The 22,425-nt window shown below is 37.9% G+C and overlaps 1 protein-coding gene across 6 annotated transcripts in view; it reads left to right on the forward strand.

The window, feature by feature from the left end:
• The first annotated feature begins 558 nt into the window (after positions 1 to 558).
• PTPRZ1 (protein tyrosine phosphatase receptor type Z1) overlaps positions 559 to 22,425 on the forward strand; it is a 110,082-nt gene continuing 88,215 nt past the window's right edge. For 5 of the 6 annotated variants that reach the window (XM_064656114.1, XM_064656116.1, XM_064656115.1 and 2 more), the window contains exons 1-2: positions 559 to 646; positions 15,367 to 15,432. In XM_064656114.1, the coding sequence (XP_064512184.1) occupies positions 571 to 646; positions 15,367 to 15,432 (142 nt within the window). In that variant the 5' untranslated portion in view covers positions 559 to 570. Of the gene's footprint in view, positions 647 to 15,366; positions 15,433 to 17,292; positions 17,326 to 22,425 lie in introns of those variants that run through there. The other variant, XM_064656118.1, reaches the window with a different exon arrangement.

A 22,425-nucleotide genomic window follows, 5' to 3' on the forward strand; every position in this document is an offset into this window, starting at 1 on the left:
GAGACAAGAGTATGTGTTGTTTGAAAGTTTCATCACAATATTCATGAAAGTGAAAGCTTGACTGCCTGTTTTCTCTGCGGATTTATGTAAATTTTCAGGGACCTTGTGAATGGAAGGAGTCTGAATTGTGTCCATGGTAATCTGTTCAATGTGTAGAGGAAGTTACAATGGCCTTAACCCATGAAAAGGATCAGTTGTTTTCATGGAAAGCAGTCAAGACATGCTTTGAATTCAGATAGTCGACTTAATCAGAGCTGGACTTTGTTTTTTAAGGGTTTCTCTTTGAAAGAACTGAATGCTGGTCACCTGCTACAATCAAAATACATCATTCATCTGTAAAGGGGCATAAAAATTTAACAGTTAGATGAAGAATGGATACATCCCTGAAACAAAGGGGAAAAAAAAATCCTTCAGTTATTTACAATCTCTACTTGGACATGTAGAAGCATGAAAACACCATAGTCATCTCGGCTCATTACCTGCCTACAGCACTGGGAGCCGAGTGAATTCATACCAAGCTTCTATAGGACTGGGAATTTAGCAGCTTCAGTCCTCACTGCCTTCCTGGGTATGATGGGAGTCTTGCCTGGGCAGGAATGGCCAGCACACCTGAAAGGCAAGACACAGAGCGGCTTGAGCAAGCATGGTAAGTCAGAGTTGTACATCTGCCATCACTGGACACAAAAAGAATTCAAGTCTAGTCCTCCAACTCATTTTTCCTTGGGCAAAATTGTTCTGCTGGTGCAGCTCACAGCCCTGGTAAGAATAAAGTAATTGAAACAATATTCCTCTTTTACCTTTACCAAAATAAATCATACATAGCATCTTCATTTGGATTTTTTTCCTGCATTTAAATGAAATTACAGTGCAAACATTATGAGGAGTAGCAATAGGCAAACCGTGTTTATTTGGCTATTCAGTAGAAGTTTAATTTGCAAGATTGAATAATACCTGTCTCAGCTTTATCTGTTTCAGCTAGGGAAAGTAAAAGATCCTTCTGCTCCATATCTTAATTAATTTGCTGCAGGATATTTCCACAGTTTAATGGTAGATTTGTATTAGGGATGGCTTGCTTTTGATGATGATAAGGATGACAAGGTTAAAAATAATAAATACAATAATGTAAGAAAATAAACAGTTCACTGGCTATAGCTTAAGCACAGGTTTTTTGCAGTATCCATCTAGTGCTAGTTGAACATTTTATACCACTGTTAGCTAAATGAATTTGCTAAATTGCTGCACAAAGCTGCATTTAGAGAGCATTGTAACTACATTTCCTGGCCTTCCTTGAAAATGGCATTACCCAACAGCTTTCCAGTGGGAAGAGGCAGATCTTTCAATGCAGAGCTCTGAATTAACACAGCAAGAATAGCTGGTACTCGCCCCTAACTGAATTTAAGAGCTGTAAGTTCCCAGAATTATTTTCGTAAGACCTACTGTGCCCTGTGTATGTTCACTAGTGGAGATGTTTGGACATTAAAACTATAATGGGAAATATGGTAACTGCTCAAGGCGTAAGGAAGAGGAGCATTGACGGATGGGTGATCACAGTGCAAGCAACAACATAATCTCATCCAGATGGAGGAAAAACAGTCAAGTACTGTAATGTCTGGGAGTTTTACTGGACATTTAAGTTGTCTTTCTCCATGGGAGTGGACAATTGCAGCAAGGATTTCCTTACAAGTTGCAACAAAAGATAAGAGCATAGGCAAAGGTGTACTGTTAAGGAGTATCTCAAGTGTCTTTACAGGAGGCAAAAGGACCAATGGCGAGATCAGACTATTCTCCTGGTTCTCCAGGTCAAAGACAGTTGGATAAAGCAGAATGTCTAGGAACTGTCTGGAGGAATAAAGCAATATTAATGATAGCAGTAGTCACCTAAATAAGCCTTTCTAGAGTAGTTGGGATTTGAGGGTGAACTGTACAGTGAGGAGTCACAGAACTGGGCCATTTGAAAATACCACTGCCCACAACATAAAGTGTACTCTGCAGTGTTGGTTAGGCCAAAATCCGCTCAATCCTATTCTCTTACAAAGGCAATAAAATCATCATCATGGCTAGGCTTCACGAATGAAGATTTGAGAAGGATTCTATCCACGCTTGCTACAAGCATGCTGGTGGCTAAAAAGGCCAATACGAGATAGACAAGTCTGGTTGCAAAAGGCACAGCGGAATGTCTCCTTGGGTGGTATTGGCAAGACACAGTTCTTTCTGCGTTGTCTTTTCTCCTCAAGAATGATTCTGCGTGCGTTCTCAAAAGCAGCAGTGTTATGTATAGTGTGTCTCCATGTCTCCTGATTGGAGGCCAGAGTAGACCAATGATGATGATCAATATGGCCAAAGCTGAGATGTTGTTTCAGGGAGTCCTTGTATCTCCTCTTCGAGGCTCCTCTCTTGCAGCAGCCGGTGGCAAGTTCACCATAGAGCATGATCTTAGGGAGGTGGTGGTCCTTCATCCTTGAGACGTGCCCTGCCCAACACAGCTGTGTTCTCAGCAACATGGCCTCAATACTTGAAACTGCTGCCTGTTCAAGAACAGACACATTAATCACACAATGAGTCCAGTGGATGTTTAGGATTTTACGGAGGCCTGATGGACGCATTCTAAGAGTCGCAAGTGGTGGCGGTAAATGACCCATGATTCAGACCCATATAAGAGAGTAGACAGTACAATGGCTCTGTAAACACTGATCTTTGTACTTTTCTTCAGGTGTTTATTACACCAAACTCTTTTATGGAGTTTTCCGAAAGCTCTATATGCTTTTGCTAACCTGTTGGCAGTAAAATACAGTGCTGGCTAAAACCTGCATTTACTCTTTGAACAAGATGGATGTTGCAACACAAAAGTAAGAGTAATGTAATCCCCAGTTCTATGAGGTAGCTGCAAATGATGGATCTGAGATTTTTCCATTTATTAGATATATTAGTTCTCAGTCATGTTTTGCTTCCCTGACAGAATTTCAGAGTCTTAAGGGAGACATTGCTATAAAAAGCATCTATGGACACATTCTTGTCAACTGAAGCAAGGGAAGAGTCAGTCATATCACTTGCTCCAGCCAACTTCTCGAAGTTAACTTTTTTGCTTGCCTGGATGCAAGTAGAGTGTCTATCACAGAACAGGAAGTAACATTTATTTTTAGTTTTAATAGAAGTTGCATTTCATCTAGGACAAGTACTGCCACTGTTTTAAACACCGTGGTATGGTATGCAAATAGTGGGAATAGCCATGTTGGGTCATCCCTAAATTTAGTATTGTCCAACAGAGGCCAGTGCAGATGTTTCAGAAGAATGGGCATGAAATCCCACAGCAGGTAGAAGTGAAATATTCCCCAGTCTTTTCTCATTCATCTCATCTATGCCAGGTACCTTTCTACATGTATTGTGATAACTCTAAATAGTCTTGATATCTTTATAGCTATTTCAATCTTCATTTAGCTGTTTTCCTGAGCAGTTTCTTGCAGTGATAATTGCCTAGGCAGATGTGAAAAAAGTGTATCCTTTTACTGATTTTCTTCCTTTCAGCTTTCGCATTCATGCCCCCGGGTGTTCTTGTTCTTCCAAAGAGAGGGGAACAAAAGTTCCCAGTCTTCATCTTAGCAACATTCATTATTCTTTATGTTTGTTTTCTTTACAAAATAAGCATTCTTAACGTTTTCTGTCTCGCCTTACTTGGAACTTTTCCCAGATCACTTTCATCAGTGTTCCTTCTCACCCATGTTATTGTGCTTAATTGTTTTCGAAAAGGCAAGATCAGCACAGAATGCAGTTTTCCAGATGAAGCCACACTGGTGATTTGTGTTAAGGGGCAATAATATTTTTTCTTCTCTATTTCTCACACATTTCCAAATTTCTGCTTGAACTCCAACTGTACACTGAATTAAGAACTTGATTTAGATGTCCAGGGATGCCCTGGTCTTTTCTATCAGCTGCTAAAGTTAATTGAAAACCCGACAAAGTAAAAGTAAGAGTTTTTTTCAGTGCCTTTTTTTTTAAATTAGTTTTTGCTGCTATGCCTGTCAAAGCTAAACATCATTTGGCATTGTTACATGTTTGCCTTGATTGTTATAGCTCTTCAAACTTCCTTGAAACCATAGTTTTACCCAATCTAATTAACTGAATCATCAATGCATTGCAACATTTTGCCATATTCTCTTGGATCTTTTTCCTTTTCTGGAAAACTACTAGACATTTTGAAGACTTCTGAAAAGTGGCATTGCTATCTAAACTGGAAGTATTTTTATTTTAGGGAACTTAAAAAAAAACTTGTGCATTTTAATTGCTAAAAGTTGGTGTCAGTGTACTAATTTGCCACCCTTGCTGTCCCTTGAATGTCAGCTTGAATTATGGCGCAGTCATCACTCTTTAATGGCTCATCTGCTGTTCACTGGGTGAGCTGTCAGCTGTGCAGAAAGGCTTTGGCTTGTTTGTGTTCAAGAGGTGCTTTTCAGATTTGCACCTGCAGTATTTCTCTAAGCTTTGTCCTCTTGGGCCATTTGGCCATTTTAGATGTGGTCATTAAAGTGTTACTGGTTTGTTACATTGTGCTGGTTATTGCATCTTGCCACCCCTTAGGAATTCAATTTGCTTTTCTTTGCATTTCCTTTTCAATTTGCTTCTCTGTGATATAGCCACATATAAATACATATGCATATAGTATATATGTATGTATATTTATATTTATAAAACTCTCCAGTTTATTAAGACCCTTTTCTGATTAGTATCTGCTATTGGTTGTTTAAACTGGCAGTGAAGAAATAACAAAGAGAAGTCTGAGGGCAACCAAAAGAAACTTCAGAACCCTGTGAGGATTGGTGGATGGTTCGGAAGCACAGATAGTGATTTCCTCAATTCTTCTGGTAATGAGGAATAAAATTTATAGGAATAGGCAGATCCATCAGGTCTATGAGTGGCTCCAAGGTTGGCGTAATTGGAAACTTTTTTGCAGGTGCTGGGGTCCATCAGTGCTGGTCAGGGAGGCCCTGCAGAGAGACTTCAACAAATTAGAGGACTGGGCAATCACCAACCATATAAAGTTCAGCAAGGGAAGGTGCCAGATTCTGCACCTGGGGTGGGACAACCCTGGATGTCTGTACAAACTGGGGAATGAGATGCTGGACAGCAGTGCTGTAGAAAGGGACCTGGGGGTCCTGGTCAGTGGCAAGTTGAATATGAGTCAGCAGTGCCCTGGCAGCCAGGAGGGCCAACTGTGTCCTGGGGGGTATCAGGCAAAGTGTTGCCAGCCAGTTGAGGGAGGTGATTGCCCTGCTCTTCTCTGCACTGGGGTAGCCTCACCTTGAGTATTGTGTGCAGTGTTGAGCACCACAATATGAGAAAGATATTAAGCTATTAGATAGCATCCAAAGGAGATGGTGAAGGGCCTTGAGGAGAAGCTGTATGAGTAGCGGCTGAGATCACTTGGTCTGTTCATCCTCGAGGAGACTGAGTGGAGACCTCATTGCAGTTGTCCTGAGGGGAGGAGGAGGGGCAGGCACTGATCTCTTCTCTGTGGTGACCAGTGACAGGACCTGAGGGAATGGCCTGAAGTTGTGTCAGGGAAGGTTTAGGTTGGATAATAGAATGAGGTTCTTCACCCGGAGGGTGGTTTGGTGCTTGAACAGTCTCCCCAGGGAAGTGGTCGCAGCACCAACAGAGTTCAAGAAGTGTTTGAACAATAGTCTCAGACATATGGTGTGACTCTTGGGTATGGTCCTGTGCAGGGTCAGGAATTGGACTCAGTGATCCTTGTGAGTCTCTTCCAACTCAGCATATTCTGTGATTCTGTGGTATATATTATTGGGACTCACACCTTGTTCTGGTATAAAGTCAGTTGGAAACTTTCTGACCATCCCCTATTCATAACTCTGCAATACTAGGCATGATATGTAAGTCAGGCTTCCTCCTTAACACAATGGCAGAAGTGTCTAAATGGCCCTAGGACAAAATGCCCCAATTATGTGCCCAAAGGATATTCACAGAAGACACTCTGTATCCCACCTATTGAAGTTTTTCCCCATACCATAAAACCTTTATATAAATATTCGTAAGAGAGAAGGAGACAGGCAGACACACTTCACAAGCTGCTAATTAATGCCTTTACCCAGGGTTTTATTGCTCTACACCTAGACTGAGGACAGGATGTGTTTATCAAGGGCTTTGAGGATTTTGGGAGCCTGGAATATGAGTTCAGTGTTAAAATCTCTTTCTGGAATTAATTCTTCATCACTGAAGAGTCCAAATCCCTTAGTTCTGCTGGGAGTTAAGATCTGAACCAGCAAAGAGTTTAGGTAGGTGGATTCCCAATGTAGGAATGACTTCACAAGATGCTTTAGGTGCCTTGAAATCTAATTACAAGATTCAGGCATGCTTATAACATTAACTCACTATGCATTTTTAGATAATGTTTTTCTGATTCTGGTTGCTCTTAATTGATGGAACAATTCATTACTTTATTAATTGGCTATAAAAATAATTCAATCTTGGTATATGAGTCATTACAAATAAATGAAAACAAATTTAATAGTTAGGTACATAGTAATTAATTTCTTCATGTTGCGGTGTTTAGTACAAATTTGCCTATGAATCATGGTGACATTCTCAGGCTTCCAGATTTTCATTTCAAAGATTTAATTTCTTACTATTAGAAAGTCACAGTCGATTTGCAGTTCGTTATGCAGTGTTGACAGCTGACTGCCACCATGTATGACCTTTCAGTTGTATTGAACTAATCTGGTCCTAGGAGGATTGATGCAATAAGGTTCTCAGTTCAAACTGTGTTAAACATTCAGTGTAGGATTGGAAGTAACAAGAGGTCAGAACCTCCATTTTGTGGTTCAGTGCACAAATTAAGGCTTTTTGTGGAGTGCCACCACCACCTGAGACCTGGGAAAAGGCTTTTTACTGCCTTAGTGAAAGGTTGGATTACATGAGGAAATCATTATTGCAGTAAGGTGAAATTTCATGTTTGCAGTGATTGATTAAACCATGTATCTATCATCTTATGGGGTTGTTATTTCCACATTTTGGGTGAAACCTTGTTCAACTTAGTTTATGTCTGCTGATAGAATTCAACAGAGGTTAGAGCTGAAAGAATATGAACTAACAAAACAATGTGGTAGAGTTTTTTTGGTTTGGTTTTTTTGTTTTTTTTTTCTGAAATCACAAATCTGTATCCTGTCTCCTATTACTGTTATGTAAAATGTACATAAGGTAGGCATTAGGAGGATGGGTAGGTGATGTTTGTATGCCTATATGATGGGTTTGTATTTTGTCTGCCTTCACATGGGCCTTATATGGCTTCCCAGTCAGATTCACCTTCTCCCTCCAAGATGAAGAACATATTCATTGAATACAAAGGAGCAAGATACATGACTGTATAGATCATGCAAAATATCTGATCAAAAAGTCTCGGTCTGTACTTCCAAATATTATTAGTATTTGAATTCCAAAGTTGTCTGTGAAGTTTCAGTTTTGTGGATGATTGGCTCAGGACTAGGATGAGATTCCCATTTCCCTCATATTACTCTCTTGGGCATATATAAACCATGAAACCGAATTTGACATTAAAACTATATGAAATGGTAGATACAGTATAGATAACAAGCTGCTGAAAAGAATTAAAGTCAAGAAAAGCAATGTGAAGAAAATAGTAGTGACCTTATTTTATTCAATATCCTTTTTTTTTATGAAATCTGGTAGCTGTAAGATCTGGATAAGGATTATGGGAACCTCAGCTCCATCCAACAGCACCAGACTCCCAACTAACAGTCAGCCCCTTCCCACTGCCACTGTCTCTGAGTAAAGCTCAAAGACCTGGGAAAAACTCTGGCTGAGTGCATTAGAATTTATTTTTTATTGAACCTATGTGACACATACTTCTTTTTGCAATCATTTCTGGTTTTAGGTTGTGCCATAAAGGTTAAATTTGATATACATTCCAAATATATCATGGTGAGATCTCTATTAGTATTAAGCTGTATTTAGAGCCAACAGGTATGATTCGGCCTATTCAACAATTTCCAAAGGCTTTTGTCATTTTATACAGCAGGAGTCAGAGTGAAAAGTGACACTTAGGCAGAAGTCAGACAGCCAAGCCCAAAATTACCCAAGTCCTGAAAATGCTGAGAAATAATTGCCTGACTTCACAGATACCTCAGTTCTTCACCTGAAAGTCTCTTGAATGCTTAAAATTCTGCTTTAGGGTTTGCTGAGAATTTCTTGGTCTGGATATCATGAAGCAGCCTGGAGCCTATTTCATATCTAAGAAGTGTTTCTAATTTAAAAAATAGTTGATCTTTCAGGCACCCTTTCAAAATTAAACGTTGTCAGAACAGTTTAAAATATACGTTTGTAGTGTTAGCTCCATGTAAGGTATTACTGAGACTGATTCTCCCTTTCACTACATCCTGCTGGTTTGAAAACTTTATGAACATCAGGAGACAGGTTCACTTCTTCCTCTGCCTGGGGAGATATGTATCTATGGGGCAGTTGGTCCTTGAGAGCACCTTGAGAGAGGCAAATACAAGCCATCTGCAGCGACAGGAGGGAAGGTACTGCCTTGTGCTCGTGGTGAAGAGAACCTGAGTGGAGTGGGAAAAAATGTAAGTGGCCACGTGACTCTCTAGTCCCACAGTCAGATGACCTGTAGGATAGCAGGTAGCATAGATTTTGGCTCCTCACCTCAGTGTATTGTGAAATACTGTATGATGAATCAATTTTAAAGTAATTGCATTATTCTGATTATTTTTTCTGTGATCTCCCTTATGGCACTATATTAATAATTCTGCTCTTCTATTAAAAAGGAAAACTATTTAAAAAAAATAAAAAATGAACACAAAAGCATAAATTAGATGTGTTGTTTTGAATTTGGTTTGTGTTTCTAGTATGCCAGTGCCATTTTTCTCTGCAATCGTGAGCCACTGTTTTCTTTTCCAAATGATATATTTATGTAATGAGTTGCAATAAAGAAATGGCTAAAGGAAGAGAGTAAACATGAGATTTAAAACATGTTGTAATCATAAGAATTTGCAATATATATGTGTATATATATTTTTATACCCCTTTTTGACAAATCCTTATAGATAGACATTTATCTGGACATACTGATGCATATATATAATATAATTTTTAGTATTTGTCAAAAAATACCAGGTTCTAGATATGTTTACAAGTTTTTAGTTGTATTGTTTTTATTATGTTCATATATTTTGTATGAAACAGAGGAGATAATTTTATAGATGTGCAGTTGTTACTGAGTGTTCATGATGACCTTTGGAATTTTTCAGTCTTGATGTTGTGAGTATAGTTTCCTCAAGGGAGTAGAATGATGTTGGTACGGTTCTATAAAAGGTATGTGGCATAATCCCTAGATTTATTTGAATACTTATAAGAAAATCATCCAGGGCAACCTCTCTCTTCCCCTCTGTTATTGAAAAATAATTTCATTGAGACATTTCAAGTAAATACCACCCTGAAGCAAAAGAAGATATTGTTATTTAAAGAGCCGCCTTTCAGGAAACTTGCTGTAACATGACTGGAGGAGTAGTGGTTGAGTAGAATTTGCAATTCCAGCATCAAATAAATGGGAAAGGAAAAAATAATTAAAGACTTCCACCTTTAAAGAATATATTTCTCTTAATACCCCTCTGCCAGCACCTTCATAGGATCTAGTATAAGGCTGTTCATTAGGGCCAACAAGATTATTTAAACTATTTAAATAGTTTGCAAAAGGGAAAGTTTCTGACAACTTGACTTCACAGTCCGTACTGTGCTAAAAAAGCATTTATTTCAGTAAATGCTCCTTTGAGATTACTTGCATAAGGTCTGTTCTCTGGAGTTTTAGATAGATATTACCAAAGCTGTAGAGCTTTACTGGTCTGTAGCTTTTAATATTAACAAGCAGAAAACATTGAAGAAACATAGTAAAGCTTTGTTAAAAAACTTTCCAAAAGCCAGTTAAATGTGAACCTTTCCTATTACTTTGCTTGTAGTCAGTGAAGGTGACGGCAGATAACTTAAGCACATTGAATCGTACCCCATAGTATCCCTCCCAGTTTCCACTTGGCATGCTCAGACATTTAAAATTCCAGAGGGGTGGAACCTAAATGGTTCAAATTGGAGTCCTTGTTACATTTGCATATACAAATGCACTAGAAAATTGTGGTTAAATGTGATTTATAAGCTTTAGCTGATGCTATGGGGATTACACTTTTAATTCATGGCACTGTTCACTGTAGAGTTGTGATAGGTGAAGTAAACAGAGTGCCTATTAATACTCTGGTGCTTAGTAATAACTACTTTTAAATTAAAAAAATCAATCTTCTTCTTTTTTCTTTTTTTTTTTTAATAAGATTTCAACACAATTTATGTTAGTGAATACACACAACAACTGCCAAATTGTAAGAATAGGGTTTTTTGGCTTTATATTTAGTGCAGGAAAAGTCTCACTTGTCAATCTGTATTGGAAAGAGCAACCTACACTCAAGCATAATGAAGGGAATTGACTCTCTTTATATACACCTGAGCACGTACCATTGTCTGAAATAAGGCTACACAGAAGAAACTGTGGGGAAAAAAAAAAAAAGGATTTTTAAATTTCCCTAAGAGTGTGAGAGTTCTCAGACACATCCGGACAAAAGATTTAGACACTTCGACTTTCAGGGAGAAAGAATATATGAAACTGCAGAGGTGGGTTATTCAAGCATTTTTGTGTTTTTAAAGAATTTTACAGATGGCATTACAAAATTAAATAAATTTGTAAAAGAGAGACCTTACTCAGGCAAATGTAGATCATTCTGTTAAAGGGATAGCTACTGTCTGTTAGAACTTTAGGGCTACTAGCAGGTTGTGCTCTGAATCTTTTCATTGCCTCCATTGGTATAAACCAAGAGTTATTTCACTGGAGGCAATGAAGCTACACCATCATAAGATTGATGAAAGGTATAGAAGTGGATCCTGTTACCTTCCTGTCAATGGAAGAGGCTAAAATAAGGACATTACAATTGTTGAAGAAACAATTCATTTATCATCAGAGGTGATTTTGTGCAGTTTTAACTCTGTTTAAGGTTCTCAGAAGCAGAACATGTGTAATGAAACTCCCTGATCTATTTAGTTGTATTCTTTTTGTATTTGAAAAGCACCAAGCATCTCTTTTTTTAATCATGTGTAACTTCTTTTTTTGAATTTATTATTATGCCATTTTTATGGTTCGTCTTGCTCTCTTTGACTTCTTTGCAGCAACTTTGTCTGGTGTCCTACTTCTTAGCCACTAGCCATGTGCAGATTTTCTTTCAGGTACTTTGTATAAGCATTGCTACTGTCATACCCTTTCAGTTTGTTCTAAATTTCTAATTCTTTTCCAGTGAAGAGGCATGTATCTTAAACTACAAATAAGCCTGCCTGATAACCTGTCTCTGACAAGAACCAGTAACAACTGCCTAGGAGAGTGCATTAAAATAGGGCAAATATATAATGAGAATTTCCCAGTATAATCCTTCCAATTTCATCAGTGGACTTAGTGAGCCAAAGGTGGTGTCACTGTGTTTAAGAGGTATTTGTGGATTTCTCCTTCACGGATTTTTAAATCACTTCCAAACTTGTGTAAGCTTCTGATATTCCTTGCTTCCTCTTTCTGCAGTCAGTAATATACACTGCTATATCAGTGTATATAGCAGAGATCTCATGAGACACAGTTTGTTTAAAACAAGAGCTTCTGTATTTCTCAAAGAGAAAATTACCACATTTTTCAGTGACTTCTCACATCCTTGCTGGTATCTCGAGAGTTCCTGTGCACTTCTGTGGCCTAAGAACCATGAGCTGAATCTTGCTCATGTAAATTGGAATTCCCATAGGTTTTAATACCAACACAGCCTTTATCTCCATGACTGTAGCCATTGCCATTATCCACTTAAGGCTTTAGAATCTATCCTCTTTGCTCTCAGTTTAGATTTTAGGACAGGAGGAAAATATTGAATGATATCTGACTTCCCAGGACCAAATGGTGTTTGTAATGTCAATGCGTAGTGCCTACCCATACTGTACATGCAGAACATCAGTGCCCTGTTTGTAGATCCCACAAACACTGACATTACTTAATGTGTCCCAGTTCCCATAAGGAAGTCATTCTGATGTCAGAATCTCATACATGCCAGCTCCACTGAAGGTGCAACTCACAAGTTCAGGATGAGTGGAGGTAAAACCATAAGGATGTTGTCTCCTTTTCCTCTTGAGTCTCGCAGGTGGTATGTCTTGACACTGCTGTGGCACAAAGGACATAAAGGACAAAACAGAATTCAGAGGTTTAAGGTCCCATTTCCTCTTTTCTTACTCATTTTCCTGGCACAGAGTATCAAATCAAGAGGATCTCCCTCATAGACAATTCTTTCTGTTAATCATTAAAGCTATTCATTTTTCACCTTTAGTTATGCATAACTATGCATTGAGAATCAGAATGTTTCATTCACAGAGGAAAATCAAAAGCAACTCAAGCAAGATCAGTAAGTGCAAAAGGAATATCAGACTTATGTCAGAAGGAAGAAAACCTGAGTATTTATACCTTTTAAACAGGAAAATATATCTACAAGATCTTATTACTCCTAGTACTATGCTTTAACCAGAGATCATCTTCTCTGTTTGTGGCTGAACATGTGACAGATTCTGTCACAAATCAGTCGGTCCTGCTACCTGTCATGAGCAGGAGAGGATTTGTCACATTATTCCTGACTTTGTGGGCCTTGGGCACTGGGGTGCACAGTCTTTGGACAGAATATAAAAGGAAACAAATCTCACATCCTCAGATAGAAAAGTTTGTCTTTGAATGAGGGTAGAAAAAGGGGGACAAAAGCATTTAATGATATCTTGCATGTCTCTTTAACAGGCATAGAAAGATAACTGTAAAACTGTTTAAAACATGATACTGAAACCCAGCTGCCCTATTCTATAAATAAATCAACAATCTATGGAAATGTGTTCAACAGCTTCCTGGAAACAAGAGAGAACATTAAGGATTTTTTGCTTTATAAAGCAGCACCTCATTCAATAAAATTCAGACTATTTCGGACACTGGCTGGAGATGTCAGTCAGTATGACAGGAGTCATGCAGATTCTCAAGCTTATCCAGATTAGTAAGTATCATAGATTTACATAAAAAACCACAAATTTGGCATCAATTTTGCCTTCTTTTTTGTGAAGATGTTCTTACTATTATCATATTCATTTAAATTAAATGCAAGGAATTTAAATACAATATTTAAGCAGAGGTACCTGCTGTCATATACCATCAGCAAAATTTGTAAATATGTCAATTTTTTAACTAAAATAAAATTTAAAAATTAAATAAAATAATTTTCTTTCAGCTGGTCTCTACAGCTGGTTAACACTGACAGTTTACACAGCAATAGAATGCACGATTGAGTTTCCCAGGGCAGTTTACACAAGCAGCTCAAGGGAACAATTGCTGAATGGCTCATCCTCCCACAATCACACAGAACTTTCCTCTGCTACCTCTGCTGCTAGCTTCGTGCTAGCTATGAATCTTCAGTCCATTCCCAGACGAAATTTGCTTTTCTTCCCTGGTTTTGTCACAAATTTATAGTGTAAAGAGACAAGACTGACAGTCCGTGCAGATACAAGAAGGTTCATGCTGTGAGTGTGCTGTGAAGAGGCTATGGGCATATGGTGAACAACAGAGGAAAGAAGGTGCATGAACTCCTGACACCTCATGGAATTTTTAAAGACTTTCCATGAGATTTACTGAGTCTATAAGTGTGTAATGCACCAAAAAAGTGAACCTTGCCCTTTTTTTTCTTGTTCATTGAAACTATCGCTCTGTGTCCATCAGAACTCGTGGAATTAAAAAAGTGGTGGGAAGCTCTCACGCCCAGCCTCTGCTTAGTTTGCATGTGAATGCTCAACTGATTGTGCAAAGTAACAATTAGGACAGTGGATAAAGAAGGAAACTGGAGACATCAACACCTGTGAATCACAACTTACACAGCTTTCTTTTCCATAATTAATTGAAGAAACAGGCATAATGCACATTGACTTGGAAATGTGGGCCAAAGACAACACTGATGCATGTAAATCCCTTTTCAGTGCCGGTACTTATATGTGAGGTTTGATCTTAGTCACTAAGTGAATGTCGAGAACTGTTGCAAGGGGTATTTTTTTGGCAGGGAGAGAGAATGAAAAGAGAAAAACATTTAAGGGCAAGTGCATGGAGGAGGCAGAAGTCTGATGAAGTTAATAAAACATGGACTTCAGATAGGTAGCAGAAAGTCATTGTAAGACACATAAACGTGTAACCTTGCAAATAGCAATTATAATTTAACATGCTGTAATCAGGACTACATACTTTCTGCATTAAAGAAAAAGAAGTGGATGTTATGAAACTGTTTCATTAAATTATTTATTGAAGAATGTAGGGAGAACTGTATGGCACATTCTCAAGGAAGCAATCCATATGTGTTCTCAACATGCTTATATGCAACTATTTCTTAAATTTTGTATTGTACTTCTGTAGAACAGTAATGAAGCTAGTTAACATTATGACTCTTGAAGTGACAGTCTCAAAAAACCTATATATCTGCAATTTACATATATTAATAATTATTAGTGAGCATAGTTGTCTATTTGTCCATATCACTGGTGTTGCTAGAATTGTCCTGGCATAAAAATAACAAGGTTATTCAGTAGTCAGAATAGAATTTATACAGATAGATTTTTTTCTCTAGAAAAATATAACATGATTTAAAAGTATCTGGCGTCTAACATTCTGTCTCCATAAAGTTTATGGAGATATAAGTAATTTCACATACTTGACCTTCAATAATGCTGATGATAGTCCACAATGAAATTATATTTTAGAACATTTCTTTCATTATCCTTAAATGGTATCAGTACAAAGTCAGAGAAAATATGTAAAGTCATGACCACATTGAAGCAAAAGTTTAACTCATTGAATTCATAGTTATCTAGAATAGTTTTTTCTAAAGGACAAAGGACATAAAAAAACATAGTTTCTTCATGGGGGAGTTGTATTAGTTTTAAAAGGGGAAGAATGAAAGAATGGTTGTGATGAGATAGGGGTGGAAGGAAGGAGGGAGGGAAGGAAGGAACAAAGGAACGAAGGAAGGAAGGATAGAAAAGCACTTCTGTTTGCTTTGTTTATGTCCTTTATATGCTACAATATTGATGGTATTTATATTCTGTTTAGCCACTACTTAGCATTTGGGGTCCAAGATAAGGACAAAGTAAATTATTCATCAGTAATTAAAAGAGTGATTGTCTTGTTGGAGAGTGGCATGTCATCAACACTTCAAGTTCCTGTTAGACTTCTGGTTTTAATATTGTAAATTCATTACTATTTTGCAGATTTGGTGTATGGATACTACAGACAACAGCGGAAATTGATTGAAGAGATTGATTGGTCATATACAGGTAGGCAAAACTGTCTATTGAGGAACTTATTTGACTTTGATATTTTCATGTTCATTGTTATAACTTTAAGAGCCTCATATGCCTGTATACCACACGACATGCCTAAACAATTGCTAAAGTAAAAATGTAGGAAATGGAATCTGAAAAGATGCAGGAACTTTACAATAGGAGAGTGTTTTCATGTCTTACATTTATTACTTTTGGAAAGAGAAAGTCCTCATCCTTAAAACTTTAACCTGAGACCTGACTTATTTGATGAAGGCTGAGCCAATAAATTGTTAGGTATGAGTATTACTGTTCTAGCAAGTCTGAAAAGCAGACAAAAAGGCTGAAACAAGGCACAGCACATTAGGTAGAAAAGAAACTATCTATACACTGCATATGAACTTCTGCACTTAGCTTCTGAGCACTCGAGCATACTTTCCAGGTCCCACCCTGACTCTCCTAAAACCTCAGTCATTTTGAATCTCTCGTTTGCATAAGTAATAAAGATATACCCTGAAATTTTGCATGGCCATTGCCTCATCAAAGAAGGACTTTGCGAAATTCACAACTAGTCTCTTAGGTTCTTATGTATGTCAAGCACTTTCAATAATACTGAAAAGGTAATTTTGCCCTAAGTGATAGGTATCTTTTACCCAACATGTAGGAAGTGGCTTCTTGAGGATGTGCATAGACTCTTACATTTTAAATTATTTAAATTCCTGTTTCAAAAATACCAATCTATGAAAAATAAGGACTGTCAAATACCAGTTCTTTCATAAATTTGATCCAAAATGTGTTTCCTGTTACAGAAAATTACACCATTCTTTTTATTTCTCTCACTCATTTTCAAGACAGTTTTTATCTCCCAGCGTAAAACATATCTAACAAGTTTTAAGTCTAGAGGGAATTGAAACAGGTTAGCCATAAACCTTTCAAAATGAGATTTATAATGAAAACTCACACAGATTGTATAGCAAAATTCAAGCATAAGATCAATCAATACAGTATTTCATGTTCAAAATTGATCCATTTTTTAATATTGCAGTTTGAAGACTGCAGGGATTCCAGGATTCCAGGTGACCAGAGGACAATCTTTAAAGAATAGCAAATGAGGTTTGTTTAGGATATGAGAGGATAGAGCTCTTCCCTAGGCTGCACAGAGCACCCATATGCTGTGCAGCTGCTGCAGTAGCTGCAGGTCACCCTTGAAGGATATTTTGTGTGGAAAATTAGCACAGACTCTGCAAGCCAGAAGATCCAGACCTGTTGTTTCTCTCCCTTAATATGTGAGATACCTGTGTGTAGTCATCTGAATTCATATGCTTTGCCCTAGTGACTCCACTGTTGGCAAAGCCTTTCTCCCCATCCAGACCTATATTCGAGCCCTGCTCAGCACTGTGGGCCTTGCCTACCATCCTGCTGCTCCTGCAGCCTCCTGTCCAAGACACATCCTGCCCCTGCTCCTGCTGCCTCACCAGGCGCCCTTCTGCACAGGCTCTGTGTGTCCCCAGCACTCTTAACAGAATGCTTATGCAAATCAGGTACTCAAGAATCTAGGGCTAGCAATGGTATTGAGAGCTGTGTAATATGTGATGCTTTCCTGAAAAACTAGGTAATTGGTTCATAGCATAAGGGGAATACACAAATTCACTTATAAAAAGACAGTCTTCCTGAATATGAAGAAAAATTACAGATTTTAACATTGTGTTTTGGAGGCACAGAAATCTAGAGACTGGAGCATATTTGTTTTCATCTCATTCATTTATAATTACTTAATTTTATTCCTGCAGCAAGTGATATCAGGTACTGTATGTTTAACCACTATACCTAACTCAGACTTGTGGTTTTGAGGCATAGACCAACATGCACATTTCTGATCCTGCAACCATAGAGTTTAGTCCACCATGGGTAAGAAAAGTGCATGTGGCTTGGTACATTGACCTGAGTTTGAGCAGATGTTATTCTCTATATCAAATAAGAAATTTCACATACATTAGCTGCAGTGGGTCAATACACTCCTTTACTGGCATGGTGCTGTGAGATGAAAGTAAAATGGAACTAGAGAATCCAACCTACTAAAATTATCCAATTTCTGAAGGTGAAGTTTCATAATAAAGCAATTGCACATACTGGAAATTATTGTGAGTCATCATCAGATTTTGACTTCTGGATAAGTGTATAATGAAGTCATAAATGTTACTGAAAAGATTTTGTAGTGCTTTCAAGAGCTCTGCTTTAAGCCATAGACAGAGTCTGGATTTGCAAGCATTAATTTAATTTTTTTGAGTTTTAACTTTGCCTGTATTTGCATAAACAAATACAGGCAATAAACAAAAGTGTTAAAAAACTGAAAGGTGCAAGTGCTTGTTACAGATGCATCCAATTTTTTCAGGAATAACTGGATCCTGAAGTTAGTCCTATTCCTAAAAATTACTTAACATTTCATTCTATTTTTCATTAAAAGAGTCATGGAAATAAAAAATTTATATCATGAATATTTTCAAATGGTATCATATGCTAAAAGTGAATCCAACCATTTTTGGTGTAGAAAAACCAAGTGTACTGCAAAAGTTCAGTTTCCTTAAATCAGTCATATACTGATTGATGAGCAAAAATAATTTAGACAATATTTAACTGCACCACTAAGTTTAGTCATTCATATATTATTTCAAATCATAAAGCAAGTAATATGAATTTCAGTTATTTTCTGTCAGTGAGGTGGAAGATTAATTTTTATTGATGCTTTGTCTATCTGCATTGTTTTTGGCAGAAGGAATGACATAATGCTGTTTTCTGTTTTGATTTTTTTTTAATGTGGCTGGTTGATAGTAGTCCATGAAAATTCCAAGTGTGAAAGGTCACGCGTAAAACTGGCAAATGATACCACAAAGATTTTTTTCCCAGTGAAATTTCTTTCTGTTGAGTTTTACTCTTGGGATTTTTGTTCTTGTTCACAACAAACAAGTTATTTAGTTTAGGGAAAAAAAAAAACCACAGCTGAATTTTTTTAAAAGCAAGAGATTCTAAACAGTCTTCTGGGAATTACAAAAACTGGTTTTGAACATTTTTAAAAAATGAATGTACTATGTAAATGTATGGGACAGTCAGATCAGTGTTCTTTGTCTCACCATTCAGGAGTGTTATGTTCAGCCTATGCTGCCATTTATTATGTGATACGCTGTTACACAATTACCTTATAAGTCCTTGCAATTCTGATCTTGAGGGAAGTGTGATTTTAATACAAATTGTTAGGTCTCCAGGTATTTGAGATTAGCTCAAAGGTCATGGGGTCAATCCCCTATATGGCTCATTTACTTAAAAGCTGGACTTGATGATCCTTGTGGATCCCTTCTAACTCAGAATACTCTGTGATTCTGATTTTTGTTGTTTGCAAGCAGAATGTGAATCATATTTCCTTTTTCCTGGGGAGAAGCATCATGAATCACAGAATCACAGTACAATTTAGGTTTAAAGGGGGCCTTGGAGATCAGGTGGTCCCAGCACCAGCTCAAAGCAGAGCGAACTTCAAAGCTGAAGCAGGTTGCTCAGACCTTGTCTAGCAGAGTATTGAAGATCTCCAAAGAAGGAGATGGTGCAGTCTGGGCAGTGTGTTCCAGAAATGTTTTGAAAGCATTTTTTCATTTACCCAACTGCTATATGTTTTATTGCAACTTGTCACCATTGCCTCTTGCCCTTTTCTTGTGCTCTACTCTGTAGATTGCCTTTACAGAGCAAAGACTTCATCTAACCTCACCCTCTCAGCTTCAGTTTCAGCATACTCAAGTGCCTCAGCCTCTCCTCGTACATCATGTGCTCCAACCCCCAGATCATCTCAGTGGCCCTTAGTTTGTAAATATCCATCTCATACTGGGTTGGGGAAGAAATCAAGGCTGGACTCTGCATTCTTGATGTCACCTCACTGGTGTGCAATAGAGGGAAACAGTCACTTCCCTTGTCCTGTTGACTCCTTTTTTTGCTAAGGTAGCCCAGTACAGTGTTTGTCTTCATGGCTGCAAAGGCACACTGCTGATGCTGACTCACACACCACTCGTTGTTCATCAGGATTATTAATTATGACCTTTCCAGATAATTTTTAATATCTGGTGTATCTCAGTAGTAATCTACAGTGATGATGCTCGTCTGGCACTTGCACCAATACTTCCTTCAATAGCAATGGCAAAGTGTAATGATTTCTTTATTTTGCTCCCATGTTGAACATTGAACTAATATTATTAAAACTAAAATTGCTACCTTTTTGTGCCTGATTCAACACCCCACTCGAGATAATCCCCTAGTTTATCATTCCCCATTACTATTGCCAAAACTTCAGTTGTCATTTGAAAAGCCATGTTTGCCACCCCGAGTCCTGGAAATTTGCAGTTATTGCTTCAAATGTTCATGCCTCTAGCTTGGCTCAGAAATTAAAATTAAAATGGCGTTGTTTTCAGAGGTAGTGAGAAAATGTAATTCTCTTTCTTGCTCAAACAAGATCTAATGTTTTAATTTCAAATGTTCTGTAATATTTCAATACTGGGGAGATTGTATTTTCAAAGTCACTGCTCATAAAGTTTATGGGAAATTATTTTGTTGCTTATATCCATAATAACATACAGGTGTATTTTGCTTTTCACTTTTCACTTACCCTAAAAAGTGATCAAGGATCTGCACTATCTCAGCTGTGGCTCAAGAGAATGATTTTAACATTGGTAGCTAATTCTGCTTATTCTGTTAAACATCTGCTGCATCTGCTACCCCCCAGTTTGATCCAGGTATACTGGAGGCTTTCCCCGCAACTTCACTCTGTCTCCTTGTTCAGCAGCCATCTGCTGGAAGGATGGACAAGGTCGAGCATGCAGGTGCTGCTCCCTGCCCTGCAGCTACGATGAAGGAGAAGCTGTGCTGAGGAGTGTTTGTTCGAGTGTGGGCATGGTGCATGCTCCCTGTGAGACAGCCCTAGGAGCAGGGCAAAGGGAGTCAGGAGGTAAAAGCAGGGGTCTGGGTCCTAGCCATCACTGCCCAGGATGCAATATGATAGATGAGCCATTTTGTGAGCCAAATACTGACAGTCGGACTGTGTAGAAGAGTGGGAGGCACCAGCAGGAGCCTGCTGGACGTGGAACCCAGGAACTGCCTCCTGAACTGACTGCTTTAATGGACAGTTCTACTAGACCAGACTTAAATGTCTCCACGAAAGCCCTGGCAAAACCTGATGAAATCTCCTGCCTTCATTGGTTTGGTAAAACTGTGTTCTGGGGAGATGATGCATACCAAATTAAGTTGAATTCTTTTGCTTGATAAGTAACTACCATGGCGGTATCAGTATAACTTTGTGAGAAGATCTGGTCTTTTTATCAACTCCTATGAGATAAATCACTTTGTTTTATATTCACCAGGTATAGTCATGTCAGATGTATCAATCGTGGATAATAAAGAAAAACCTGTACTCTTGGGCTCTGTAGGTTCCTTCAGTAAAGGGTACAGGATAAGAAATGAAAATAACAAACATTCTTTTATTAACTCATAAAAATAGCTCTGCAGAGAGTCTTTTCTTTTTTAGTAGACCTTATGCTTCAGAGGCCGTCACACCGCTTCTTGCATGATAGCTCATTACATATATTTACATTCCCCAGATCACACAGTCGCTCATGGTTTAGTGTTTTGTCACTAAATTCACGGGCTTACTAATTAAAAAGTCTATTAAATTATTATGGTTTTTTGGAAGACTGATGATTCAGCAACAGAAATTACATTGTTATGCATCTGTTCATATCAGAGAGACAAGGTGTCCTCAAGTGAGAAGCTACATGCTGGCATTTCTGGCCAGAGAGAAATTCTTTTTAAAATATCTCAGTGTAGTGAATCAACAACACAAAGCATGTTACTCAACACAAATAAGATATCTATTCAGTATATTTGTGAATTTTGAATTCATATACAGTGATATGTACAGTCTGTTTCCTACAAGCTTTCTTTTCAATGAGGAAAGCTGATCTTTGTTAGCAGCAAAGTGCAATTTGTTTAGCTTTTATTCAGTCAATATTTGCAGGATAAGGTGAGTGGAAAACCGTTTCAAGAGGTGTAGGGAGAGGAGGTAAGACAATTGGACCTCAAATTCATGGAATTTTCAAAGTTGGATGCTTTTAGGACAGGTGTGAAGAACCACATGGTATTCATATTTGGCTCATCACTTCTAAATTACAGCATTTTTATTTCAATTAATATTTAAGTGATCTGTTTGCCAAAGTTTCCTTATAAGGAAGTCAGATAAGACCTCTTACTTTCCCCATTTCACTCCTTTAGTGCTATAAACAAAGTAAACCACTGGATCATCTTTAGAAAGTGCACAGCATGTCTTTCTGAGCATCATCTAGATTATTGAAATGATGGAAGGTTGGTTTCTGAAATACAGAAGTCAAAGTGTGAGGTATTTGCATAGTGTGGGACTGCTGTTATGATAAAGTCTGTCCAGGGATCAGAAAGATGTAGAAAACATTGGAACTTAAAAGCTTTGTTAGGAGCGCTGTCTTCAGGTCTTCAGGAATAAACCAAAGTGAAATGAAAAAAGCAGATTGTGAATATCTCACAGTAAACTGAAGCCTCTGGTCAAGCCTCTTTGCCCTTCAAAACAATTGTAAAAGTGTCCTCATGTACATACTACTGAATGATTTCTCATTTACAAGTGCATTCAATCTGTGCTACAGTAGGAAGGTTATGTTCTTGAGAACTACTGCTTACCAAATGCACAGATGGTTACTTTGAGGTCATCATCCCTCCATATCAAGATGATTTATGTATTTGTGAGGTTTAGAGCCCAGCAAATAATTCTCCAATTGTTTATGTTTCCAAAAGGCCTTATTTAATCACCTGTTACATCCTATTTGTTTAGGACTTTGTTACCAACGTTTTTTCCCTAATGAATTCAAACCCCACTCATTTCAGTGTGCACAGTTTGATAATACCTAATAACTAATTCAATGCAAGAATAGAATTTGAAGCCATTCCTGATCT

Source organism: Pseudopipra pipra, chromosome 5 (assembly GCF_036250125.1).
Source record: "Pseudopipra pipra isolate bDixPip1 chromosome 5, bDixPip1.hap1, whole genome shotgun sequence".
NCBI lineage: Eukaryota > Metazoa > Chordata > Aves > Passeriformes > Pipridae > Pseudopipra > Pseudopipra pipra.